The sequence below is a fragment of the Leishmania major genome, chromosome 19 (genome assembly GCF_000002725.2).
Source record: "Leishmania major strain Friedlin complete genome, chromosome 19".
In the NCBI taxonomy this organism is placed as follows: Eukaryota; Euglenozoa; class Kinetoplastea; order Trypanosomatida; family Trypanosomatidae; genus Leishmania; species Leishmania major.
This window is the reverse complement of record NC_007260.2, coordinates 674,606-694,675: the sequence shown is the minus strand read 5'-3', so window position 1 is coordinate 694,675 and position 20,070 is coordinate 674,606. Positions and strand designations below refer to the sequence as shown.

Sequence of the window (20,070 nt, the reverse complement as noted above, 5' to 3'; positions counted from 1 at the left end):
CAAGGTGGGCGGTGGTGCGCAGAGTCGACCACGGCACCCGAACCCACACGCGCTCATGCAAGACACACAGTCTGAGAGCAAACGTCGCAGGCGAGCAGTCGAGCGATGGCACGTGGTGCGCACAGACCCCACCGCTCAGTCACTCATCTCAGAAAGATCAGCGAGCGTTCATGGCTAATTCAAGCCCCCCCCCTTCCCCGGAGCGCAGCGCCACGCCGCCGCCGCCATCGCCGCCACCGATGATGCTCTCCGCCGGCTTGAGAGAACGTGTTCGTGGATTGGTGAGAAGTCGCCGCACGCGGAGGTGGCGCGTGGGCAGGGGGAGGGGGAAGACATCTCCACGGGCGTGTTTGCTTGTTTGGGGTACAAGGAGGCCGTCTTACGTTGCCGCACCGCCGCCTGCCAGCGTGTGAGTGGCAGCGCATGTGGCGAAGGTTTTGCCTTCTGCCGTACGTTGCGTATTTCGCGCAGAGCGCAAAGGCGGGGCAAAAACATGCGGACAAGGGTACGAAAAGGACAGAGAGGCGACAGCGGAGGGGAGGGGGAGAGGGGGGAGGAAGGGGGGAGGAAGGGAGGGGGGGAGAGACGGTAGAGCCGTATCAAGCAGTACAAGAATGACGACAGAAGAGAATAGAGAATAGAGAAGACACACACACACGAGATGAAACAGAGAATAAAATGAAGCTAACAGAAAAGGATAACAAGTATACGACGCGCAACGGGTAGAATGCCGCATGTGTGTCCGCTCACCTTCACCAGGAGTGGAGCCACACATGTGCTCGCGTCGCGCATATCACAGTGATCGGCTCGACGCGCCAGTGTTTATCATGTTACACCGCCGCTGCACTCCAGTGGATTGGAAGATAGGTACCTCGCCCTGGTAGGTGACATCATTGATGCGAAGCTCCTCCAACTCCGACGCAGCCAACCGCAGCGGCGACACGCTCCGTACACTGGTGTTGTCCAAATCCACCACCCGCAGCCGGCTTGCAGACTGCAGGACCGAGATGTCAGAGAGCTCCGTGCAGCCGTGCATGCGGAGCTCCTCCAAAGCGGGTGCACACGAGATCAGCGGCGAGATGCTGTGCACCGACGTGTTCCCGAGGTCCACGATCCTTAGCCCTGTCGAAGACTGCAGAACCGAAATGTCGGAGAGCCTCGTGCAGCCGTTCATGCGGAGCTTCTCCAACCTCGGTGGGCAACGACCCCACTCGGAGATGCTGCAGACACTTGTGTTGGAGAGGTCGAGAGAGCGCAGCGGCGGCGCATCCTCGAGGTTGTGAGGTGGTGAGTAGTCTCGCAGGTACCGACATCCGCGCAGACGGACGCTCTCCAGTCCGCTGTAGTAGGCAAGGGAGCTGACGTCATCCACCGCCGTGAAAGAAAGATCGACATGTGTGAGTTGGGAGAGATGCGTGAGGGCCGCGGCGTCCCTCAGCGCCGCGCAGCCGCTGACATCCACTTTCTTGAGGGCACGGCACAGGCGCAGACCGATCAGCGTCTCAATGTTCGTTCGAGACGCCTGCAGCTCTCTGAGCTCCGTACAGCACTCAAGACTATCGAGAGAGCGCAGCCGGAGGCACCCGCTCAGGTTCACCCTCTCGAGCGCCGTGCACTGTGAGAGCGCACCGATGTCGGAGACAGCCGTGTTGGAGAGGTCAAGATACCTTAGCGCCTTCGCACCTCGCAGGGCTTCAATGCAGCACACCTGCTGACACCCTCCAACATCAAGCAACTCGAGGTGGCGGCACTCACGCAATGCGTCCAGGCTGCTGATGCGAACACGCTGCGCACGGAACTCTCGCAGATGCGGAGCAGCGGAGAGGAGGCCGATGCCCTGGAAGGCGGGGCAGCGAAAAACGCTCACACTGAGCAACGCCGCACAGCCGCCATCTTGCCCGCTAGATTCTTGGAGGCTTGATTGGCTGTTAAGTATCTGATTCCACCCCAAGTGTGACAGCCGAGGGCATTCGCGAAGCTGCAGGGACTTAAGACATGGGCACGCGTCGATCCCCAACGTGTCAACTAAGCCACAGCGCTCCGCAGTGAGACGTTCCAGCAGTGGCGCGCATTCGACTCCGCGAAGTGAGACAAGGTCTGCGCAGTCACACAAGACAAGCACCTGCAGCTGCAAGAACCTCCTCACAAGGTCACAGCTAGTGAGCCACGGGCCCTCGACGCGCAGCGAAAAGACAGCCGCCTTGTTAGGGATCTTATCAGGCGCAGCCAGCGACGTGCAGACAGCGCCGACTCCATCGGGAGGCACCGCCGCAAGATACTGCTGTGCCTGGTGCAGGTCCACTGTGAGACACGAGCGATCGAAGCAGCTGTCCACCACATCGCCAACGCAGCCACTCGAGAGCGCTGGGTAGGCGTCGCGGAGGAGGACAACGGCACTCTCCTTCAAGCGCGCCTCGACCGCGTCGCGCACGCACTCACTGTACGCTGCGTCCGTTGACCATGACCCGTTCCACCCGCACAGAGGGCAGGTGGCAGTACCGCTGACGCTCATCTTTAAGCAGCACGCCTCACACACATGGTGACCGCACACACCGTCACTCATTGCCCGAAAAAGAGGTTCGCAGCAGACGTAGCAGAGGAAGCTACGATGCATCGACAAGTCCCCGGGAACGAGGCTGCGTGGAGCATCTCGGCTGTCGCAGGACGACAACGGCGAGTCACCACGCTGAGATGTGACGGCGACGACGTCGTCTATGGGCGTCGGCGCCTCGGTCACGAAGGTGGAGGAGGATGTGGAGGGCTCATACGAGACGTGGAAGAGAGACTCCGGTAGTGTGTGACGATGATGCAGCATGGGCTGCAGAGGTTCTCGGCGACGGTGCGGAGGTGATGAACCGGAAGCGACAGGATAAAGACAGCGGATAGGGAACGGCGGCTGGTGCGGTGTGATGAGAGAGAAAGAGACAAACGTGAGAAGTGCACAAGATGGCGAAGTAAGTTGAGGGAGGGCGGGAGACACAGCATCCCACCCACCAGGCGATGAAGGAGGGGCAGGCAGACATCCCTGTACATATACGTCTGCCGAAGCAGTCATGAAGCACCCCGAGGGTCGGCTACGGTATTTGCCGTTGTGAGCATCTGCGGGAAAAGGTACCGAGAGCGGGTAGCTGAGAGTCTCATCACAACCGTCGACGGCAATCCACGACGGCTTCCTCCCTCACCGCCCCTCCACCGGACAGCGCCGTTTGTCTCTCCTTCTGGTGGTCCCCCGCGCATCACCAGCATTCCATGGCAGACCGTGCCCCAGCTCTTCGCTGCAGCACCCCTCCCTCGCCCACTCATCGCACGCACACAGGCCTTCTCTCTCGTCCCATCCTCACCTACCACCACGCTGCGTCAGAGAAGGGGAGGAGCCCCTAAACCTGACAAACAGTAAGCGAAAGCACAACAGCAGCAACAGCGTTTACGCACCAACCGATAGAATTCACACGACACCCACACCCGCGCATCGACTCACTCGCACAGGCGCCCTTGCTCGCGCGCCCCGGCAGCAGGCATCGCGGGTGGCGGGGCCGCAACACAGGACAGAGATACCGCGCGAGAGGGGAGGCGAGGAGGAAGTGCGCGCGATCAGACGAGGCGGGGTTGGTTTCACGGCGTGCGCCACTCAACGTCCATCTGCGACGGCTTTACATCAGCCTAGGTGTCGATCATGTCAACGCGCAGCGGCGGGCACGCACGGCCCCCGCGACATCACACAGGCACAGCTCTAGATGCGCACGCGCACACCCACACGGCGTGCACGGCGCCGGCGCACGTCAGACTGGGGCGACATGGTTGCTATCATCGCGACTCAAAGTCTGTGATGTTACAGTCAATCATCATCTGTGCACAGGTCCAGAGAGTCCCTACGCGAGTCCACAGTAGCCATTTCTATCCTGTCAGTCCTCCCCTCAGCTTTATCCGTATCTGCACTTCACAAAGGTTCACCGAGACGCTCGCACATCAGATGGCGCCTAGCTGAGGTGTGTGTACTGCCATCTCCTTCAGAAGAAAGAGGTCAGCAGTTAGCTCTGCTCACGTACCGAGGCAAGACGAGCGTCACAGCAAAGAAACTGCGCCTCTGAGCCGCGCATGGCGGACGCGTACGGCGACGAAGCGCTCGCTACCGTATGCGTCCGTTATTCTACCGCTACTCCCCTCCCTCCTCTTCCTCCTGGCTGCCATGCAAGACCGTCAAGCACGCATGTTATGAAAAACGAGTGGAAGAGTTCAAAGGGGCAGCACAGTGCGCGTGTGTAGGTGCAGGTCCGATAGGTGCAAGTTGCTGTGCAGGGCAGCGGCCACGCGTGGCCGCACATACCGCCTCCACAGCGCCGGACCTACGGTAAGCGGCAAACGACGCTGCAGGAGACAAGGGAGTGTCGGACGCAGTATCATCGCCATGGGCATCTGCAATGTCTAGCACCGCCTCTGCCATACCCCGCGTGTCGTCGAAACTTTCAAGCGACGATGGGACAGGCAAGTGCGCCGCCGGCACCATCGGGTAAGGATCAAGTAACACGCCGCCGTGTGAAGTCAAATGCCCACAGACGGAGGGGGCGAGCGTGTTGAAGGCGGAAACGGTGTACACACTGCGCCACACCGATGGATACGTCGTGGCGTGCTTCATAAGTGTACCTCCCCAGAAGTTGTAGAAATGAGGTGGGTCTTACCGCGACAACAGGAGTCCCGTACGGCGCAGTTGCCCAAGGTCCAGGAGTAAAGCAGCTCGCTGCTGGTCAGCCTAGTGAAGGTAGCAGCAGGGGGAGAGGCTGGGCAAGCATCAGATGGTTGCTACTCGGCCACAGTGATGGATCCGTAAACGTCTACCATGGGTGCACATCCGGCACCGGTGGGGGGGAACCGTGGAGGTGCGTTGAAATCAATGATTCTGGCCAGCGTCACCGTTGGACCCAGCAGCTGCGCCACTATGTGAGCAACAACCCCACCCATCAAATGCGCCACAAGCAGCACAGGAAGACGCACGTCTGAGCGGACGGCATCCCGTTTCTCGTGAGCCGCGGCGATACCGAAGCAGCACTACTAATGGTACAAGAGAGGATGGAAAATCACCCGCTAATGTCCACACGCGCTGCCTCCGACAGGACTCACGTTTTGCAGTGTAGGCTTTGCAAAGAACCAGACTGCCGGAGAGCAGCCGGCAAGGCCACCAAGGAGGCAGTGAGTCGTCAACTTGAGCAACAGCTGCCTGCTGCAACCGCCCCTCCCATCGGCGTAGTCAGCGCAGGGCGCACATGTTCAGGAGACAACAACAAAAAAGGCCTCAGCCGCCCATTCAAGCCGGTGGGTGTGTGTGTATGCATGTGTATGCATGTGTGTGTGTGTGTGTGTGTGTGCCTGAATCGGGGGGTGAAAGGAGCGAAGTGGTGAAAGAAGGGACACAAAGGTAGAGAGGCGGCGGCGGCGATGGTGAGAGAGCGTCGTGGACGCGAACACGCACCGCGACTGAACGGATCAGGCAGAGAACAATAGAGAAAAGGGAAAGGAGAAATAGCGTCAGCTGGGGTGCGACCTCGCCAAGCACACACATGAGGAAGGAAGAGCTTCTTAAGCTACACGAGAGGGCGTCTGCCCTGCACGTCAGCGAATGACCCCCCCCCTCCTCCTCCTCCTCCCCCTCCTCCTCCTCCTCCTCCTCCTCCCCCTCCTCCTCCTCCTCCTCCTCCTCCTCCGCTTTTTGCCCTTCTCTGCGCCCTGTAGGGGTCGTTTCCACGGTAATGGAGCACTTGTGCCGCCTCAACAGAGGATACAGCACAGTCCTACATGGGAAGCAGAAAGGCCGCGTCGGCGGCAGCGGTGGTCGCAGTCCACAACGCCACGCACTACAGCTCCAGAGATGGTGTAAGCAGAGGCTATGCCCCCCTCCTCCTCCTCCTCCTGCTCCACAAACACAAATGCACCTCGTTCTTTCGTTTCTTACGTGATTTCGTTCACCTCAGAATCACTGCACAGGGGCACACGGAGTGAAAAAGAAAAGTGGTAGCACAGAAAAAGACAAAGATGGCAAGCGAGCAAGGGAGAGAGACATGATGAAATGTGCCGATGGACACACGGCGAGAGGGGCGAAATGGCGCACAAAGTCAAAGAGCGCTATCGACGCAGAGAGAGTAAGAGAAAAAAAGATTGAGGAAACGTGCGAGAGACGCGGTGATGGAACAAGATCGGGTCGCAGGGTTTGCACTCGCCTTATTCAGCACTACTCCTTCTCCTGTCCCTCTTACGGAGCCACCCGCTTTCCCACTGTTGCGGCGGCAGTGCTGCCGGTGCCGATCGACGCTTGACCGTGTGAGTGTGCGCGAGTCTGTGCTCGGATTCGTCAGCACTCTCTATTTCTTGAAGGTCGCGCTCGCGGAAAACATCTACGTAGAAAAACAAGTCGCCGCGACAATGCCCAAGGGCATACAACTCACGTCCGTAATACCCCCGCTACAGCGGAAGAGTCGATGTAGTCCTCCCCCCTCTCCTATGCCACCTGGATACCGTGACAAGGAAAGCATTCGTGCACATACGCACTCCGAGATGCCGCCATCATATGCACAGCGCACACACCTACACAGAGACGAAGAGAGTAAAGGAAGGCAAAACGCACATACAAAGAGGGAAACAAGAGAAGTGGGCAAACAAGCAGCGAGCAGGAAGAGAGGGAGAGAGAGAGAGAGAGGGACATCGGCGTATGCATGTCGTGCGCGCGCGTGTGTGTGTGTGTGTGTGTGTCGTGCGCGTTGTTCGTCTCTGACAGAGGTGCGGGATACTTCAAACGCAAGAAAGAGAAGGAAAAACAAAAGCAGAAATGCATGCCACACTGGAGGCGGGGGTGTGTGGGGGAGAGAGAACGCGCGCGCGTGAAGGGAGAAAAGCAAAGGGAACCAAAGCAAGAGGGACAGCGGCAGCGACGGGTCTCCGCCTTCACGGGCGACGGCAGATACACACACGCGAACGCGCACACACGTGCAGCAACAAATGTGTCTCGCAGCAAAACTTGAGGTGGAGGTGTGCGACGCACGATCGCGACCTCTAGTGCAGCCCCTGCCCGCCGTACGTGTTCTCGCCAGAGTACGTCACGTACAAGAACCCGTCCTCATCCTTATAGCGATTGAAGAGGTCGCTCATGAGAGTGCTGTTTGCCGGAACGCTGTCACCCACAAAGAGAAAGAGTGCCTTCTCGGCCTCCATGGTGATGCGACGACGGATGCTCACAAGAAAGCCGCCAACGGTCGCGTCCGGCGGTACCAGGAACTTGCTCTTGTCCAGATCAGGAACGGGCGAGTTTTCTGCCTTCTCGCAAATCACGAGAATGCGATCGGGAGCACGCTCACGGACCTTTTCCGCATCGCGCAGGCGTGCCTCCAGCGTGTGCGCCTTCTTGTACGACCCAGCTACTCTGGAAGACATGCTGACGCTTCGTGGACAAACGTGCAGAGCGGGGGAGGGAGGGGGGGGGGCACCAAAAAGAGAGCGGAGCGATGTATGCGCACGCTTGCGCCCTCTTTCGTTGTTCTCTCGCCGACGTTGGCACGGGTAGCCGTAATAGCGTGCGTGTCAGTGCAGCAAATGGAAGAGGATTGAGTGGGTTGAAGAAAGGATGACGAGTGTGGCGTGTGGGTGTGTGATGGGTGGCTGTGCTTCTTTGGAAGAGCGTTCGACAGAGAGAGCGGAGAGATGCGGACTCGGTAGAGGGAAGCGAAACACCACAAAGCATGTGCACACCTAAACTGGGCGACAGGGGGGAGGAGGGCGGGGGTCACACGCCGAGCCGCAGGTGATGCGTAGCTGTCAGCTGACGCACTGGCCGGCGCCGCCTCACTAGCGCAGAGCTGCAAAGCGCCTCTCACTTCATCATCTGGTCTTTTTGTTTATGAAGCCGCATAAGTATGCATCGACTGTGAAGGAGCAGCTTAGGTGACCGTGCGCGCGCGCACGCCCACGCGTGCATCCACACCTGGACGTACGTTACTTCCAAAGGTCCGTGGAGACGTCCTGTGCCGGCGGCCTCGATGGAGAGTCCGCCCACTGCACCTTTTGCGGGCCCACAGGACGCGGCTCAAAGTTCTGGTACGTCTCCACCTCGTCCCCCTCATCGCCCAGCAGCGACGCTTCATCTGCAGCCTCCAACGCAGGGAGCCGCACTCGTCGAAAGATAAAGTTGTGGATGAGCATCCGCACGCTCGTGTGCACAACATCGGGGCTCAGAGTTACATATGAGGTGGCCAAATGGTAGCCGAGTCTCTCCGTGTGCTGGACAACTTGCTGCGTGATGGAGGTGGTGAGAATGTCCGCGGCGCCGTTGGCCACCTTGGTGGTCGCGAAGAAGGCCGCCCGCTCGTTGGTTTGGTAGCACTGCCAGTAAGTGGAGGAAAGCTGCTGATTCAGGTCTCGGCGGATCATCTGAGTGAGTTTTCGCAGCTGAAACCCGTCGGCGCCGTAGGTGATAGTCATGGCGTGGCGCTTCACACCTTGGTCGTGCTGCATGTGGTCGCACAGCTGCACCACGCACACGTCGGGGAGTTCGATGCGATGAGCCTCCTCCCCTTCCACGGCACCGTCTGCAGCGGACGCAGGGAAGGCATGCGGCATGAGGTCCCAGGAATTGAGATGGTGGACGAGCTCTGCGCGCAGACACTCATCATTCAAGGGCAGCTGGATGCGGTTGGTGCGCAGAAACCCCAGAACCTTCTCAAAGACGTCGGGGTTAGCATCCACAAACACATCCTCGCTCTCTGTGGGCTGCGGCGGCGGCGATAGAGTGGGCGGTAAGGCGCTCGTCGATGCCAGTCCCTCAAACATCCTGGCAAAAGACGTGTCGGGGAAGCGGAGCAGCGTGGAGAGGCGTGTCTGAAAGTAACGCCCTCCGACGTTGACCTTGACGATTCGGTGCATTTGCGGTCGCTTTCGGGCTTGGAGCAGACGCACGCACTCCTGAAGCCGCGACGCGTTGAGGGTGTCAGGTGTGCGTGTGGCCACGACCAACGCCAACGGAAGCTCACGAGGCAGAGATGCGAGAGGAAAACGGTAGGGGGAGCAGTTGAACAGAAGAGACAGAGTACAGTGCATCCAGCCATGCGCACATCGCTGCCCAGGTGCACGGTGGCAGCGGCGTCACAAGAGGCATACGCAGAGAGACCGCATGCCACGAGACAAGGCATGGTGAGGAGCGGCACACAAGTTTTTCACTGTCGTGAGCATGGGAGGTGCCGCGCCGCCCAGACGCCTACCAGCGCCAAAGAGAATCGTGGGAAAGTGTGGGCCCAAAATCGAATGCCCCCACACCTCTTTCGTTTTCGCCGCTCTCCGTGTCATTCGTGTGAAGTCAGTCACACTAGCGGATTCACACGTGCGCTACGATCTTCATGGGCACAGCATCCAGCTGTGCTGTAGCAGCTCCGCAGCAGAAGGGCGACATGCCGGGTCCCAACTCAAACATACCGCAACAAACGCCAGCGCCTCTTTGGAGCACCGTGACAGTGGCGACTGCAACAAGAGCTGGTACGGCGGCACGTCCTTCGCCTTCGACATGAGGTCCAAGAAGGCCCAGTAGTTCTCCGAGTGATCGGACTCCGACCCTAGAGCACACCATGGATGCGTCACGTCCCACGTTAGCAAGTTGTAGCAAACGACGCCGAACGCCCAAACGTCGTCGTGAGGGGCGAGAGGTAGTGCGCCGTCCACCAGTCTCTCCGGCGCCATGAAGAAGTAGGACCCAAGACACCCACTAGGCACCTCGCCGATCGGGCTCACGCTCTCCAAGTCCCCCAGCACAACGTCGTCACAGCTCGACGGTGAAGTTAAGACATTGCCGAGGCTTACGTCGGCGTGCACGTACATGGACACACGGTGCAGCTGATCGAGCGCTAGGAGGACACGGCGCAGCACGCCTTTGCACCGCTTCTCTGTGAAGGGAATCAGGGAGGGAGTGAGCAACACGTCCCGCAGCGAAGGGCCGTAGCTGCTTAGGAGCCACTGATGGTGTCGCGAGGAGTCGACGTGGAGGGCCAGGTACTCAGCCAAGTACTGCGCTCTCCCGCTGCGGCTCGCATCCACGCGCATCCGCCAAAGTCGCTCCGCAACGACATCCACACCCTCCGTTACGCAGTCCTCGGCCCACAAATCGACGTCTTTGAGCACCACGATGCGCTGGTGTGGCAGCCACCAAACGCGGCGGAGTCGACTACGTCGTGCGCTCATCTCACCGCCTGCAGTGGAGAGCGTCACAGCTCCGCCGTGCTGCCTCTCCTCGATGTCGCAGGCGTCTTCTAATGAGAACAAAGGAAAGCCACTCATCCGTGTCGACGCACGTGCACATTGAGGTGGCTGTTGCGAGGAGTAAAGCCCTGCAGTTGAGCGCGAGGTGGCGGCGAAGTCTGTTGAGGCGAATAGAACACTCGTGAAGGTCGGCTGAACACCTAGGTCAGCTGCGCCTCGCGCTTGTTGTCGACCCTGCATGCAAACGCGTGAGAAAGGAAGACAAAAAACAAGAGACACGACAAAACAAAAAGGAAGGCGAGATTCACAAGCGACGAGGTAGGGAGAGGAGGCGAGCAGAAGTAAGCGACGGAGTCGGGTAAGAGGCGTGAAGAGAGGAGGTGGGAGAATGCAACCGCCGGCGCAGTCTTCTAGCGCAAGTGTGTCAGGAGCGACGAAGACAACACAAGAAGTGAGCCGCACGCGCTGCCCCAACACATGTGCCCTCTCGAGCCGAGTTGCAAAGGCTGCACAGGTGTGCCTCGACACATCGGCGTTTGCCCCTGTCGCCCTCCCCTGCCCTCCCTCCTGCAAAGCGAGGTTGGAGAGAGGAGGAGGCGTAACGCCCCGCTGAGGTGCCGAGCCGCCACTCACGAGCTCGCGCGTTCGAGGTGCATTCGTCTTTTGTTTGCCTGCCTCACCGCTTCGTTCGACCTTGACTGTCGTCCAGCGACGACGTCGACAGTTCCGCTACTCAGATCAAGGCACACCTGTGCGCCGGCACACATACACACACACACACACACAGAGAGAGAGACAGAAAGAACGAGAGAGAGAGAGAGAAAGAGAGCCCATGCTGCGTGTCAGTTGCAGACACATGCGGTTCCGCGTGCCCCACCACCACCCGTCTAGTCGGTCCACCAGCTACTTCTTGCTTTTCGGCTGCGGTGTGGGATTATACGCAGTGATGATGCCCTCCACGGTCGCCAGCTGCGGCCGATTTGGCATCTTTTCCTTGATGAGTGCAGCGACACGACGGAGGAGCTCTTGTTTAGTGTCGATGTTGTTCACCACAGCGCTGCGCGTCTGTGTGTCAAAGTCGCTCTTCTTGATGTAGTGCTCGTCCACCGGCGTTTTGATGGCAACCTTGATGCATCCGCGCGGCACCATTGGAAACTTGGTGGTGCTCTGACTCCGCGGGTATGAGCGGGCCGGATCTACAATGACATCCTTGTAGCCTAGAACCCTAAGTGCCTGAAGGATCTCCTCCATCGTCGGGTGCTCGACGCCCTGCGACTTGGTGAGACGGCGGCCCTCGCTGGGTGTCAGGTAGGAATCGAGGTACTGAGGGTAGATGGTCTGGTACGCCTTCTTGTCGTAAGAGCGAGGCGCCGCCTGGGCGGGCCCGGGGCGTGGCTGCTGCATGGCTACTACGCTAAGTGCGAATGAGTGGAACGGGAGATGAACAGGGACGGCGGAGAGGGGCGATGAAGAGAAACCACACGGCCACGTCCACGCGCACGCGGCTGGAAACGTGTCGCGTGTCTGACTTTACTCTTTCGCTGCTTTGGGATGTCGACGTGGGAGAGAAGATCGAGAAGGCAGGAGAGGGAGGAAAGCAGGGAGCTGGCAAACAGATGGGTGAGAACGTGAAACCAAGGAGCAGAGAACAACAATATAGGGTGCTGACCAGCGCGATTTGCGCGGGTCAACGTGGCGAGGCTGTTGCCCAGATACCGATCGACAGCAGTGGCGCTGAAAGAGCCCGCGCACTGACCTGCACGGGCAAGCGACAGTGACAACACCTTCAGCTACTCCGCCCTATGCAGGATAAGGCACACCTCCTCGCGCGCTCAACGCAGCGGGGACGCTCACAAGTCTGTCCCAGGGGTGCTTTAGATGCGGATCCAAGCTAAATAGCCCCACCTTCTCTGGCAAAGTGCGGGGCCAACACATCTGTGTTCACGTGGATGTGGGCGTGCCACAGTGGGCCTCTGTCTCTCTTTGCAAAACTAGCAAGCGTCGCTCGACAACAGCGCAACTCGACCGACTTGGCCGCAGATGTCGACACACCTCTGTGAGTTACAGGGATGAGCACTCCGTGCGATCAGCAGCGCCGCCCCACTTGGCAGCAGCACTGCTTGATCAGCACCGAAAAGAGAGCAGCAAATACGGAGAAAAGAAGTGGCCATGAACGAAAAGCAACCAGGAGTTGCACGTGCATGCGTGTGTCTGTGTCGCCCACCCACCCTCCACCTTACGCAGTAGAAAGGGTTGCACATATCGCCTCTCTTGCGGTCTGGCGTTGCAGCGCTGCGGCTTCAGACGCGTCGACGAAGCGGCGAAGCGCCGCACGCGTCTGCTCCGACACGGCCGAGCTGGTTCCAGGGCGCGGTCCCACAATCGCTTCTATATCCTCGCGCAGCAGCTCCTTCCTCTCGAAGAGCGAAGCCGCTAGCTTCTGCAGTACTGCATCATGAGAGCGCAAGAGCATCTTCACGTGATCAGACGCGGCAGCGACCAGGCGGGCCGCCTCCTCCTCCGCCATCTTATGTGCCGCCTCCGAGTGCTTCTGGTGCATGCGGCCCTCGCTGAGTCGCTGCGGCTCGTATGAGAGGAGACCGACCTGGCGAGACATACCAAACGCAAGGAACTCACGAATGGCCGTCTGAGTCGCCCGCTGGTAGTCGTCCTGAGCACCGGTGGTGAGGGACTCATGCTGCGTCATCTCCGCCAGCCGCCCACCCAGCATGACGCAAACGTCCGTGAAGAGCGAGAACTCAGTCGCCATGTCCAACACCTCGCGGCCGACCTGCTGGGTGAAGCCCCCGGCGGGGCCGCGCGGCGTGATGGAGATCTTGACCACGTCTGTCTGCTCCGGCAGCAGCCATGCCACGAGTGCGTGGCCGCTCTCGTGTAGCGCCACCCTTCTCGCAGCATCATCGCTCATGCGACTGCGGTGCTTCTTGCCGACGAGTACGTCGTCAATCGCGGGGAGGAGGTCCACGGCGGTGACGACGGCGTTGTCCTTTATGGCGGCGCTGAGAGCGCCCTCGTTGACAATGGCTGCGATGGTGGCTGGAGACACTCCAGGAGTCAGCTCGGCCAGTTTCTTCGAGAGCGACACGGCATCCTCGCAGGCGACGCGGGTAAGATAGTGGTGGAAGAGGTCCTGGCGAGCCTGCCTGTCCGGCATCGGGATCTCGACCTTGCGGTCAAAGCGGCCCTCGCGCAGCAGTGCCTTGTCTAGGCTGTCCACGAAGTTCGTAGCCGCGAACACGACGACCGCCTCGTTAGATTGCAGGCCGTCCAGCTCGGCCAGCAGTTGATTGATGGTTCGATTCTCCTCGCTGCTGAGACCCATCGCACCGTTCCCGCTGCTGCGCGAGCCGACGGCGTCGATCTCGTCGATGAAGATAACAGACGGGGCATCTTTCTTGGCTGCCGCGAAGAGCTCGCGCACTCGCTTTGGTCCAGAGCCGGCGTACACCTCGATGAAGTCAGCACCACTGCAGCTGTAGAAGGGAACGCTCGCCTCGCCGGCCACCGCCTTTGCGAGCAGCGTCTTGCCGGTGCCGGGCTCTCCTGTGAGAATACAACCCTTTGGTAGGCGGCCGCCGAGCCGGGTGAAAACTTGCGGCGTCTTCAGGAAGTTGACGTACTGCTGTACCTCTGCCAGTGCCTCTGGTACACCGATGACGTCGCTAAACTTCGTGTCTTTCACCGACACCTTGAAGTCCTTCTCACCCATCGGGTTCATGGTCTGCCGCATCATCTTCTGCATCTCGCTGAAGAAGCCGCCCTCCTTCGGTGCGGCGCCGGATGGCGCCTGAGTGGTGAGGCGCGCGCGTCGACGCATCACCAAAGCGATGATGAGCGCCACCGGGAGTGCCATTACAACGGCACCGCCAATGGCCTGGCCTACGGTAGGGTCATGGTTAACCACCTTGCGGCGCTTCTCTGCGTCGAAGAAGCCGCGGAAGTAGGAGGGGCTCTTTGCCCCCGCCGCCCCCTCCTCGCCGTTCTTGGACGCCTCCCGTTGCAGAGGATCCATTGTGTAGAGCGAGAAGGGAAATCTCGCGGATGAGACCGGGGCAGGGCAGTCACCGCTGAGCCGCGCAGCCGCCTAGCACTGCGTGCGTGCGAGGGAAAGCACGCGCGAAGGCCAACAGATGGTACGTGCGACAGCGACAGTACGCAAACGCACGCACGCTAAATGGACGGACTTCGCTAAGAGCAATAGGAATAGATGAGAAGACGCGGGAGGGAGATCGAGTGATGTGAAAAAGAGCTGTGGTCGCTCTGCTGCTGCGTCGGCCTCGCTGCTGCAATGGTATCGGGAATCGAGGAGTGCTTGTCAAGCCGAAGATGTTTGCGTGCGTTTCACGACATGGAGAGGAGGTGGTGTCGCCCAACGCAACAGTCACACAACGAGATGGGCGAAAGGGAGAGAAGTGCAAGAGAGGACGCAGGTGAGGCAGCATATCGACAGTCAAGAAGCGCGTCGTCCCGAGGGAAGGGCTCTGGCGCGCCACCACCGCAAAACAAAGCCGTGGAAGCGAGGAGCAGCAAGCAAGCATCGAATGGGATGTGCACACAAGGCACAGTGGAGTGGAGGAATCAAGAACGTGAAAGGGCACGTGACCCGCATGGACCTCCTCAACCTCTGTCCACCACCATCACCACCTGCGCTATCCGATGCGTCTGGCACATGAACAGACGCCACCCAAACTGCAGAAAAAGCGAGAGAGGCACACGCTACATCCGCGCGCGCTGCTGCAGAGAAGATGGCGCTCCCTTCGCGCCCCTGGTGCGCATTCCTCTGTGTGTGCGTGTGTGTGTATTACTCTGGGTGACAAGGAAATGTAGCAGGAGACTGGCCCGATGACGGGGTGCGGGTGATGTGCGGCACAGCACGCACCATCGAAGAGACAAGAAACATCAAAGGTAAGATGTCGAAGGGAATACGCAGAAAACGAACGCGTGCGCGGGAGCTCGGAAGAACGCCGTGGAGGGGCTGCCATGGTGTCGCGGCTCACATGCTGGACGCCTTTTGAATCGTCGTGGTGGCAGAAAGCGTCTCCTGACCGGTACTACAGGCTGTCCGGGATGTGAGTGTGACGCCCCGGTCTGTGCGGAGTGCAACACGATCCACAAGGCAGCAGAGACGCTGAAGCACCTCCGACGCCAATGGTCGTGAGGAGGGAGAAATCTTCTGCCAGCCAACCGCGACGCGCAGCGAGCGGCACAGCAAGTGGGACGGCAGAATGAAAAACGGTGCCGCCTCGCAGGAGCCATCAGACTCGCGCACGTTGGTTTCGCGTGCGGAGGCGGCTCCGGCGGTGTCACTGTTGTCACGAGAGACACCGTCGACCTCCTCACGCGCTGCCTCTGCACGCGGCAGTCCATCTGGGTAAGAAACCACGGCCCAGCACTCCGGCACAGATCTATCGCTCCGCGGAGAAAACGGCTCCATCAGAGACGACAAGCCGCTCACCAGGAAGGGCATCAGTCGACGTGCGTGCCGCTGTGCAGCCGCTGCGCATCGAGCAGGAGAGACCTCTCGCGAAGGCACCAACGACCAGGTCGCACCCGTTGCCGCGACACCTCGAGGCGCCGCCAAAAAAGAGGGAGGTGCAACTCGACCAAAGAGAGGGAAGCGGCCGGAGACCGCTTGCACGCGGCAGCGTGGCAACCCACAAAGCAAGGCCACCGCCTCGCGCATCAGGAAGCTGTCCGGGACGGGGCCGACATCGCTGCTTCCGTAATCAAGCTGGTCGATGGATGCAAAGTGGCCTTGGCAAAGAACGAGATCCTGCAGCCGCAGCGGAAGCGACACCTGCCATGGCACCACGGTGAGGGCGAGAGGGACAACGTTCCATAGCACGCTTGCGCCCTCTCCACAGTTGTAGGCTACATCACTCTCCCGGCCACGCAAAACGCCAATGCCATACCACGTTCGCCGATGTGCACACATGCCGTCTGTGCGCCGCTCACTAACCTTATCCAAGAGGAGCAACGAGAGAGCCTCTAGTGCGATGCGCGCCACAGCCTCCTCATGGAATGAGGCGCACGCCAGTGGGTCCACAGCGACGACACCATCCCAGCCCCTCAGCTGCTCCGCCAGCTGGCGCATGCAGTCACCGATTAAGGGCACCGAACAGGTTCGCAGTCTTTTCCTCTGGCAGATCTGGGCATCGATATTGTGTGTGCGCTTCATCTTTCCGCCCTCTCCGTCGCGTGGCACACTAAAGCAAGGCCTAGAGAACCGAAACAGCGACAGCGGCGCACTGGGTGAGAGAGCGCGTCTAGTGTTCGCAAAGTGTGTGCATTTCTGTGTGGGTGGGGTGCTGGCAGCAGATTTGAGTGCGTGCCAGCGTCTGCACACGTCACAGCGGGGGACGAAGCGGTGGAAAAGACGAGGAATGAACAGAGTGATCAATGCGTCGTCTTGCGGTCGCGTAGACATCGCTGGATGGGAGCACCACAGAGACGGTGGCTACTCCCTTCGGGGCGACGATACGCCGGTGTGGCAACGGCTCTGTAGAGGCAAAGCAGGGCTGGTGGTGCAGAGCGCCGGTACAGACACGGTGTGCGTACACAATGCACAAATTGGAAGAGGGGTTGCATTCAGCACAGACGCGAACAGACAGAACCTGCAACGAGTCCCCCCATGGGTCCTTTCCTCAGCATTTCTTCCAGCGCTGAGAGCGCCATCACGAGAGGGCAGAACGGCAAACGGCGAAGCAACGGAGCGACAGAGGGCCGACACGAGAAAAGAGAGGAGCCCGAGTGTGTCCACCCTTCACAGCTGAGGCAGAACGCGCGAGCATAAGCGAGAGAAGCCACGGAGGAAGAGATAAGGAAATGTGTCAGCAACACAATGTCACGCAGCACACACACACACACACACACACACACGCAGCACACTTGGCGCACATGAGAGAAACGCGCACGTGCGGTGCCCAACCACGTGACCCAAAGGAGGAAAGAAGCAGAGTACAGCGTTGCTCCAGTCGCTGCATAATACCCGCAGACGGAGCGGCACTGGAGGCTTTGTTGTCAGCAACGCGCGTTCGTCGGTGACGTTGCTAAGAGAACGGAGAGCTCGGCGCCATCACAGGAGGCTGCACAGTTCCTCTAGTGTATTACACAGAAACAGCAGCCGGTCCAGCTCCGTGTACATACTGCTAAGCTGCTGATTGAACTCCATGATGTTGCGCGTCGAGCGCATCCATCGATAATGCAGAAGACGCATGGCAAAGCAGTAGACCTCGCTGAGTCGCTGAGTGGCAACATCGACGCTCGGATCGAAGATGAAGCGGCACAACTGCAGACGCGCCTCGCGCGCGGAATATTTAGAGAGAACCGAGCTGCTGAGCTGGTTCAGGGACGAGTTGATACCAAGCATTGTCGCGAGGCGCATCGTCACGTTCAGCCCCGCAGCGGCGGCCATGAAGTCTGGAGTCAGGATCGCGCTCCACTCCTCAGGGTGGTGTTCCACGAGGTACACAAGTTGTGCGAGACCGAAAATGCCGGCTCCACGAAAGTCCGTTGAGGGGTCAGTTCCTTGAAAGCCCATCTCCTTCCACCGATCACTCACCGAGTGATCCACTGCCGAGAAGACCAGGTTGTCCGTCGCAAACATCACCCTGCTATGGCCGTTCCACAAGCGGCCCAGAAGCTCGACATCGAACGGCTTCGCTGCAGAGTATGGGCGGCCGTACTGTTCACGAATTCCACTCAGCATCGCCTCGTGGTGGGGTGGGGGGGAGGACACAAAGTAGTGAGTGAACTCGTACGGCATTCGGTCCATCACCTGCAGCCACAAGAGCTGCGGCGTGTAGTAGAGGGAGCGCTCCATCCCCTCCAGCCGATTTGCGCGCCGCTGAAAGCAATCAGCATCTGTAGCCGTTGTGGCAGTGACTGCTGCCCGGTGGTTGAGGTCGCGGGTGTTCGTTGGGCTCGCTTGGTGGGCAGGGTGGGCGCTGTCCGAGCTGAATGGGTATGCCGCATACGTAGCAGTGGCGGATGGGACCACAGGGGTCGGCGTGCCTTTTCGCTGACGCATCTTGGGACTGCAATACCAAGAGCAAAAAAAGGAAGTGGAGGGAGGGTTGGCGAGGCTGGAGAAGTGGAGAAGGGGGCACACAGGCAAATACGTATATATATATATACAATATATATATATATGTGTGTGTGCTCGTGGGCGTGTGAGCAATTTCGGAGTGTCTGCTGCTTATTTTTGCTGTTGTTCTGCTGTGGCTCTCTTGTGGAGTGTTGCCTCGATAGTGTTCTCTCTGCCTGTGCGTAGAGGTGGTGGTGATACTGCACAGAGTGCAACGCGCACGCACGCTGGACGGACCGCAAGACGGTACCACGTCGAAGAGAGACAGACAGACACGTGGTGAAAAGAGGTTCATGGAAGAAGTTTATCTGCAGGCTGAGCTGGGGAGAGGTGGAGATGCGAAGAGACTGCTCCTGGCAACGATGCGCTCCACAAAGTGAGAGGGGCACGCTTACGCCCTCGATGTGTACGTCGGTGGCGCGAGCACGACTCTCTTCCGCAAGCAAGGGCACAGCCCACTGGCTGAGTTGTGTGCGCGAGAATAGCGAATGCGCACAGGACGCAAGCGAAAGCCTCGAGGCACCTCCGTTCGTGTAACGCGGCGAAGACGCAGGCACGCCACATGAGAGGCTATCGATGTGAGTGGGAGCGATATACGTTGATAGCAAAGAACGAAATGTGGATGTCTGGAAGCTACCCACACCGAATCGCATACGCGCACATACACCCGCGGTCCGCTCATGCACTGCGCGTCCATTTTGAGGCCGTAATTGTGCTCTGCCTCAAAGGCGGAGTAGAGACGGCCCCTCGCTCTTGGTAGGGAGGTCACGCCGACAAGCATGAAGAAAGACAAAGAAGCCCGACCAGCGGCCCTCAGAGCGTCTGTGTGCGCAGAGAAGATTGACGAGGCCGAAGCGCCACGCAGCACAGATAAAACGGAGAGAAGAGCACAGTGGCAAAAGAAATGCCAACAACAGCAACAGAGGGAGCGGCACGCACACGCTTGCAAACGCCGGCACTGCTTGGGATGGCGCGTCGGCGGGTGTCTCACCCAAAGCGATACCGAGGAGTGCGGCATGAAACGACGGGGCAGGCGGCGGCGGCGGCGAGGGGGGTGGTATGTTTTACCTTGAGTGCGTTAGATTAAGATTACGTGTCAACTTGCGTTGAGAAGAGGCCTCGTCATGCGACGGCGAGGCAGGCTCGTTGATAGAGGGGTTCGGCAAGGAAAAGTAAGACAGATCACGCGCAAGGAGACAGGTGCGAGAGGCGGAGGGACGACTCATTCCCAGGCGCCTGCCAAACGTTGCCGACAACGTTCACGTTGCTGATGAGTCCTCTCCATATGAGAGGTTCCTACTCTCATGAAGATACGCACAAAAACGCACTGGGCAATTTGAGTGACGCACAGGCATAGGCCATGGACAAGAGCAACTGCGCCCCGCTCTCTCCTTCTCTTTGACTGTCCCCCCGAGTCGCGCACACGTGCGCCTCTGCAGCCCTCCTGCCCCATTTCAGGGGGCACGCGGTGGATGCCCCTTGCACGGCGGGCTCGCAGGACATAACAGCAAAGGAAAAAAGAAGACGACGGGGATGGTCTCATCCAAGCCGTGCTCCGAATAGCCCGCGAGTGCAACTCGACCCCTTGGGGGAGGGGGGAGGAATGTGTGGACTGCGTCTGTTGCTTGCGTGTGTTGCACGACGCTGAGCGAGCCAGCAGCCGTGAAAGGCACCAAGTCGTCGATCAAGGCACGCATTTTTTCAAGCGCACGCAGCAGCAAGAGAAGGGCACGGAGACG

At 59.6% G+C, this 20,070-nt stretch overlaps 8 protein-coding genes and 2 non-coding genes across 10 annotated transcripts; all 10 read right to left on the bottom strand.

Moving 5' to 3' along the window:
* Positions 1 to 793: 793 nt before the first annotated feature.
* Positions 794 to 2,815, bottom strand: LMJF_19_1640 (hypothetical protein; the record flags this gene model as incomplete). Its single annotated transcript, XM_001682701.1, has 1 exon — positions 794 to 2,815. The coding sequence occupies one exon, from the start codon at positions 2,813 to 2,815 to the stop codon at positions 794 to 796; it is 2,022 nt and encodes a 673-aa protein (XP_001682753.1).
* A 773-nt stretch (positions 2,816 to 3,588) lies between these two features.
* Positions 3,589 to 3,684, bottom strand: LM5Cs1C3.6. Its single transcript, XR_002460230.1, has one exon. It is a non-coding gene; the product is annotated as a C/D snoRNA (small nucleolar RNA).
* Positions 3,685 to 3,776: 92 nt separating this feature from the next.
* LM5Cs1C2.6 lies at positions 3,777 to 3,850 on the bottom strand. Its single transcript, XR_002460231.1, has one exon. It is a non-coding gene; the product is annotated as a C/D snoRNA (small nucleolar RNA).
* Positions 3,851 to 7,038: 3,188 nt separating this feature from the next.
* ATG8 (putative ATG8/AUT7/APG8/PAZ2) lies at positions 7,039 to 7,416 on the bottom strand (the record flags this gene model as incomplete). Its single annotated transcript, XM_001682700.1, has 1 exon — positions 7,039 to 7,416. One exon carries the CDS (start codon positions 7,414 to 7,416, stop codon positions 7,039 to 7,041), a length of 378 nt encoding a protein of 125 aa, XP_001682752.1.
* Positions 7,417 to 7,974: 558 nt separating this feature from the next.
* Positions 7,975 to 8,901, bottom strand: LMJF_19_1620 (putative potassium voltage-gated channel; the record flags this gene model as incomplete). The annotated part of the gene is made up of 1 exon (XM_001682699.1): positions 7,975 to 8,901. The coding sequence occupies one exon, from the start codon at positions 8,899 to 8,901 to the stop codon at positions 7,975 to 7,977; it is 927 nt and encodes a 308-aa protein (XP_001682751.1).
* A 468-nt stretch (positions 8,902 to 9,369) lies between these two features.
* LMJF_19_1610 (putative protein kinase) lies at positions 9,370 to 10,206 on the bottom strand (the record flags this gene model as incomplete). The annotated part of the gene is made up of 1 exon (XM_001682698.1): positions 9,370 to 10,206. One exon carries the CDS (start codon positions 10,204 to 10,206, stop codon positions 9,370 to 9,372), a length of 837 nt encoding a protein of 278 aa, XP_001682750.1.
* A 921-nt stretch (positions 10,207 to 11,127) lies between these two features.
* On the bottom strand, positions 11,128 to 11,628 carry LMJF_19_1600 (conserved hypothetical protein; the record flags this gene model as incomplete). Its single annotated transcript, XM_001682697.1, has 1 exon — positions 11,128 to 11,628. One exon carries the CDS (start codon positions 11,626 to 11,628, stop codon positions 11,128 to 11,130), a length of 501 nt encoding a protein of 166 aa, XP_001682749.1.
* Positions 11,629 to 12,460: 832 nt separating this feature from the next.
* On the bottom strand, positions 12,461 to 14,257 carry LMJF_19_1590 (putative ATP-dependent zinc metallopeptidase; the record flags this gene model as incomplete). Its single annotated transcript, XM_001682696.1, has 1 exon — positions 12,461 to 14,257. One exon carries the CDS (start codon positions 14,255 to 14,257, stop codon positions 12,461 to 12,463), a length of 1,797 nt encoding a protein of 598 aa, XP_001682748.1.
* A 981-nt stretch (positions 14,258 to 15,238) lies between these two features.
* LMJF_19_1580 (hypothetical protein) lies at positions 15,239 to 16,423 on the bottom strand (the record flags this gene model as incomplete). The annotated part of the gene is made up of 1 exon (XM_001682695.1): positions 15,239 to 16,423. The coding sequence occupies one exon, from the start codon at positions 16,421 to 16,423 to the stop codon at positions 15,239 to 15,241; it is 1,185 nt and encodes a 394-aa protein (XP_001682747.1).
* An 897-nt stretch (positions 16,424 to 17,320) lies between these two features.
* On the bottom strand, positions 17,321 to 18,067 carry LMJF_19_1570 (hypothetical protein; the record flags this gene model as incomplete). Its single annotated transcript, XM_001682694.1, has 1 exon — positions 17,321 to 18,067. The coding sequence occupies one exon, from the start codon at positions 18,065 to 18,067 to the stop codon at positions 17,321 to 17,323; it is 747 nt and encodes a 248-aa protein (XP_001682746.1).
* Positions 18,068 to 20,070: the final 2,003 nt, after the last annotated feature.